The following is a 5,498-nucleotide window of genomic DNA, read 5'->3' on the forward strand; positions in this document are numbered from 1 at the left end:
ATAAACAATAAAGATTAATTATTAATCAAATATTATTAATCAAAAATAATCGAAAATATATCAACACTATTCAAATCAAAGTTCTAATATTATGTTGAAATGAAACTATAACTTCTAAATAATTTAGTGTTAAATAAGTTACCTATTAAAAATAATCTATAAAGAACCAAATGAATAATATAAAAAACAAGAATACATTTCATGCAAGATGAAATTTAGTAACAGCCATACGCTGTAGTCCCTTAAGGCGGTGACCTAGCAGAATCGTTAGCATGCCGGGCAAAATGCCTAGTAGCATTTCGTTTGTCTTTACGTTCTGAGTTCAAATACCACCGAAGTCGACTTTGCCTTTCATCCTTTCGGGGTCGATAAATAAAGTACCAATGAAACCCTGCGGTCGATGTAATTAACTAGACCGCTCCCCCAAAATTCAGGCCTTGTGCTTTTAGTAGAAAAGATTATTTCAAAAGTGGAATGCTAGCAGAATCCTTTGCACGCTAGGCATAGTGCTTAGCGGCATTTAGTCCGTCTTCGTGTTATGAGTTCAAATTCTGTCGAAGTCGACTTTGCCCTTCATCATTTCGAGATTGATGTTAATACCAGTTGAACACTGAGGTCGATGTAATCGACTAGTCCTCCTCCCCCAAATTTCAGGCCTTGTGCCTATAGTAGAAAGAACTACTACTATTATTTCAGTATTGTATCGGCAGATTTAGTAGAGTGGTAGGCAAGATTTAAATGTACTCTTTTACATTAGGATTTCAAAACTAGACAGGCTCAGTTTTACCATCACATTGGTGACAAGTGAAGTGGTAAATTTAGTTCCAGTGGATTACTGTAATCGATTTAATCGATTATAATCTTTCAAAATGTATGTAGTATGTGCTGAAATTAGTAATCATCACCATGGTGATGATGAGGATGATGATCATCATCATCGTCGTCGTCTTAACCATCTTCACCAACACCATCATTGTTACCACGTTCATAGGCATCGGCGTAATAAACAGTCATTGCTATTAACATAACTCTTTTTTAATCATCAACATAACTATTCTACATAGTGGAGAGGTTTTCAGTTCAAATGTTGCAGGGGTTATGTTTGTGTTTCGTCCTACCGGGTTGAGTGTAGGTTGGTGTCATTGACTAGTTCCAGTTTCACCTCTCACAAAATGATGGTGACCTTATGCTACGACGACGTGTAGTAGTAGTAGTAGTAGTAGTGGTGGTGGTGGTGGTGGTGGTAGTAGTAGTAGTAGTAGTAGTAGTAGTAGTAGTAGTAGTAGTAGTAGTAGTAGTAGTAGTAGAAGCAGCAGCAGCAGCGGCAGAAGTACGAGTAAAAAGTAGTAGTAATTGTTGTATTTGCTACTGTTTATATTATTGGCACGTGGTAAGGAATAGTGTTCATAGTGTTGTTGCTGTTGATTAAAGCAGCCTTTGACAAGTGAAACTGCTTTTTTGTGTTCTACATATATTGTACCCGTTGATGAACAAGCTTCCCCACCGAAACAATGTTAGCCTTTGTTCTTTAACAAAAGACTAAGAATTTGCTGAATTCCTGACGTTAGGTGGCTTAGATTTTCTTCTAGACACACTGTTTGTATGTGTACAAGCATGAGTGTGTAAGTGTGTACATGTGTGTGTTTGCGTGCGCAAAGGTGTGTACGCGTGTTTGTGTATTTCTATTGATTTTCGAAGGTTTTCTATCAAATTCAACTATTGTCTTTCTGTAGATGCTATCTGTATATCTGTTGTTTTGTACTTATCTTGTTAATTTTGTCGTATTTTGTTGTATTTTGTTGGTTTTGCTAATGCAAATATTCTTTTCGTTGCTGTTAATGTTGTACCCACTTTTTCTTTCAACTCTGACTTGATTCCTAAATTATATATATTTTTTACGGTATCTCATTTCAAAATCACAATGTTGTTGTTGTTGTTGTTGTTGTTGTCGCTGTTGTTTCGTTATTTTCATTTTATTTAATCTTTTTACTGAAACTTATTCTCCAGGTTTTCATTTGTGTCTTTTACGGCTCTTGCTCCTGCTACTACATGCTGCTGCCGTTCTGTTGATTCTATTGTTACTGTTGTTGTTGTTGTTGCTGCATCAGCTGGTGCTGCTGCTGCCATAATTGTTCGTGTTGTTGTTGTTGTTGCTGCTGCTGCTGTTGTTTTTGTTGTTATTGTTGTAATTACTGCAACCATTTATTTTTATATTTATTTTCCCCGCACCGGAGTTATATTTGTATTATTATTATTATTATTATTATTAGCTTTGTTACAGTGCTTATTCTGCAGTTGATGCTGTTGTTCTTAATGGTAGATTTGTACTACTGCAACTGTTTTCTTTTGTACCTGTGTTGCTGTTACACAAACCAATATTATTGAAATTATATATATATATATATATATTGCAGTTGTTGTTATTTTGCTTGTTGCTACTGTTGCTACTGTTGCTACTGGTGTGGTAGCGACTAATGTTGATTACTTGTGGAAATTATTGTTGTTGATTTTGCTACCGTTATCATTGTTGTTTCAACAGACAATTTTCAGTTTTATTGTTTCTTCGTTTAACACTATCTTTTCCATGTAGTATTTGCTAATGACTAATTTCTTGTATTTTTGTCTTTCTTTTTTTGCTCAATCTCTCTCTAGGAAATGAATCCCACACTTAGCCAGCAACAATCGATGATTCGAGAAACACGCTTTCACGGGGATCTAGAAACCAGCAATGGCGGTATTCTGTCGCCCAGATTCAGTCGGCTGCGCGGTTTGCAAAGTCGCTTAACGTCGCCCACACACTCAAGTGATGACTTTGAGAGACAGTTCAAAAGAGTCCTTACAAAAGTATATCAAACGATAGAGCGAAACGAAATACGTCTCGCGGAACAAGACCGCAGAGATGTTATAAAATTGGAATGGCAGCAGGTGGCGCAGATAGTTGATCGTCTGTTCCTCACTATCTTCGTATGCGTTACAATACTTATCACCTGTATTGTCATGTTCAAAGCTCCTCATTCAACTGAGAGTCTTATCAGTTGACTGGTATAAGGATTTTTTTTTAAATGGACAAAATTCACAATTAATTCGCAGTGATAATGACTTGTGTTTGTTAAAGGTGGCAATTCGGATAAGTGATATAACAAATGTGACCATATATCTTGGAGTTAAAAACGGGACTATTTGTTTATTTTGTCGTTGAATATACAGAATTAGTAAGATATTCTGATTTCCTGCAAAAAGCGAAATAGTTTTCGACTATGTGAAGCTTACTATATGCAGCTAATATTGACAAAATGACAAATAATATACAGTGATTTAATAGATAATTATGAGGGTTCTCCTCAAAAATGTGACATGATATTAGTCTAATGTTTTATTAGCAACACTGAATAGTTGCTGTTTTTCAAAAAAAACAAAAAAAAAACCAGAAAAAACTAGTTGTATGAATCACTGACAAGCTGTACGAAAATTATTTTTTGAAAAATAATTTACAAAAATTACGAATATCTTTCGAATTTAAGAACTTTCTTACTTAAATCTTAATTTTCTAATGAGTATTAACTCTATAAAATTATACAAGATTTGAGGCTTTAAAAATGATTAGCGTTTACATATATATATATATATATATATATATATATTATTTGTGAGACACAGTGCTCTTACAACATTTAGTTGACAATCTCGTTTGTCCTGAGAAATATTGGTCACTACAGTTTGGTCACTCTAGGTATACCCTTCGTCTTACAATCTATATCAAACACTCAATTTTTTGTCACTCGATGGGAATATGTATCGATAATGGGAACACAAGGAAGGATATCTGGTCATGAAGATGAATCGAAGGTTGAAGATAAAATTTTAAAATATATTGCTTTTCATTAAAACAAACAATTCAACTTAGATTTAAAATTCTAAATAGAATTCTAGACTTTGCTACGCTTAAATCTTTCTTTAAAATATTATTGAAAGAAGTTCTTTATATTGTTTATATATTTTTCATTTGTATTAATTATAGACTTTGGAATATATACCCCGTTATTAACAAATATGATAATGTGAAAATTCTAGGGGTTGTCTTTGTCACCTGCCTAAGATAAATATTATATTAGCTAATAGAAATGGCGGGATATTTGTTACAATTTCAGCATTACAATGATGATAAGCATTTCCCATAATTACTTGGTTGGTGTAAATTATGCGCAAAATCCCAAATCTTTCTGAATGAAAAATTGTCGCCTACTGATAAAAGCAATCATGACACTTAAACAGTTAAAAAGAAAAACACACGCACAATTCAGATACAAAGAGATGTATTCATTCTTGCATGAACACATGTACGCATGCACACGCGTACACTCATTATAATCAATAAGGTATTAATTAGAACGAATTTAATTACGATTTACATGAATATATAGTCAAGCAATGGCAGAAGCATTCAGATTCAAACATTTAGCTAAACGAAATCTATTTAGATATTCAATGCTGTAACATACACATGTATGAGTGTGTACATATTTACCTGTACTCAGTCATATATACATTAAAATATGCTACACCAAAGGACTAATAATATATAACAAATAAGATAAATTTTGAAATTTGTGACTTGTGTTTCAATGATTTGTGTCTAAAACGTAAGTATCTTTAGTTTATATCAGCCACAGAGGTATTCTTTCTCCTCATGTTGTATTTATAAATTTACACTCGAAATGGCTGCAGTAAATTAATGGAACTTTAAGTAGACTGTTAATGTTAATCCTCCAAACCGAATAGAACAAAATCATAATCGGTGTATGGTGCTAAAATTAAAGCTTGCTCACCCGCTTTGAGAGAAAGGCAATCATAACAGTCGGCATGTAGCCAACAATCAATATTTCTACAGATGAATTTATTTGTTCTTATGTACATACATGCCTACACACATATACATGCATACATATGCATATTCGTGGTTTGTTTTCTCTCTCTACCTCTCAATATCTATAATCTGTCTCAATTTAAGAGGAGCAGTTTTATTGCTCTCGAAAGTAATTACTCGTCGTTATAACAAAAACTATTATGAACAAGGATATGTCTTCCAAGTGGCCAAGATTCGAGTGATTTTACAAAATCTACAGAAAATAACCTGAAACAATCATTTGTTTTGGTCAAGCACATGTATATAATCCGTTCTAGTTCCAACTTTGTTTGCTCTTTGTTGAAGCATTGGTATCTAGGCAAAACATATGTACATAATTTGTTTGGGGCCAAGTTTGATTCCTCATTGTTTAGGTCTATGTAAAATTGCACATTGGCAAGATTATAGAGCGTAGGTAGTACAACTTAATCCAAAATGTTATTTCTATTGACGACCAGAGACGAAAAAGACAATTAAACATACATTAATTACACTTTATATAGCAAATATTATAGACAGTTTACGTTAATGTGTTTGAGCGAATCTATAAATGGAGAAATATGCATATGCATATATATATATATATATATATATA

At 33.2% G+C, this 5,498-nt stretch overlaps 1 protein-coding gene across 3 annotated transcripts in view; it reads left to right on the plus strand.

Annotated features, from left to right (window-relative positions):
• LOC106881121 (neuronal acetylcholine receptor subunit alpha-10) overlaps positions 1-5,467 on the plus strand; it is a 275,903-nt gene extending 270,436 nt beyond the window's left edge. For all 3 annotated transcript variants that reach the window (XM_014931372.2, XM_014931406.2, XM_014931401.2), the window contains one exon: positions 2,653-5,467. In XM_014931372.2, coding sequence (XP_014786858.1) covers positions 2,653-3,039 — 387 coding nt within the window. In that variant the 3' untranslated portion in view covers positions 3,040-5,467. The remainder of the gene's footprint in view (positions 1-2,652) is intronic.
• The last annotated feature ends 31 nt before the right edge of the window (positions 5,468-5,498 follow it).

The sequence above is a fragment of the Octopus bimaculoides genome, chromosome 1 (assembly GCF_001194135.2).
Source record: "Octopus bimaculoides isolate UCB-OBI-ISO-001 chromosome 1, ASM119413v2, whole genome shotgun sequence".
In the NCBI taxonomy this organism is placed as follows: Eukaryota; Metazoa; Mollusca; class Cephalopoda; order Octopoda; family Octopodidae; genus Octopus; species Octopus bimaculoides.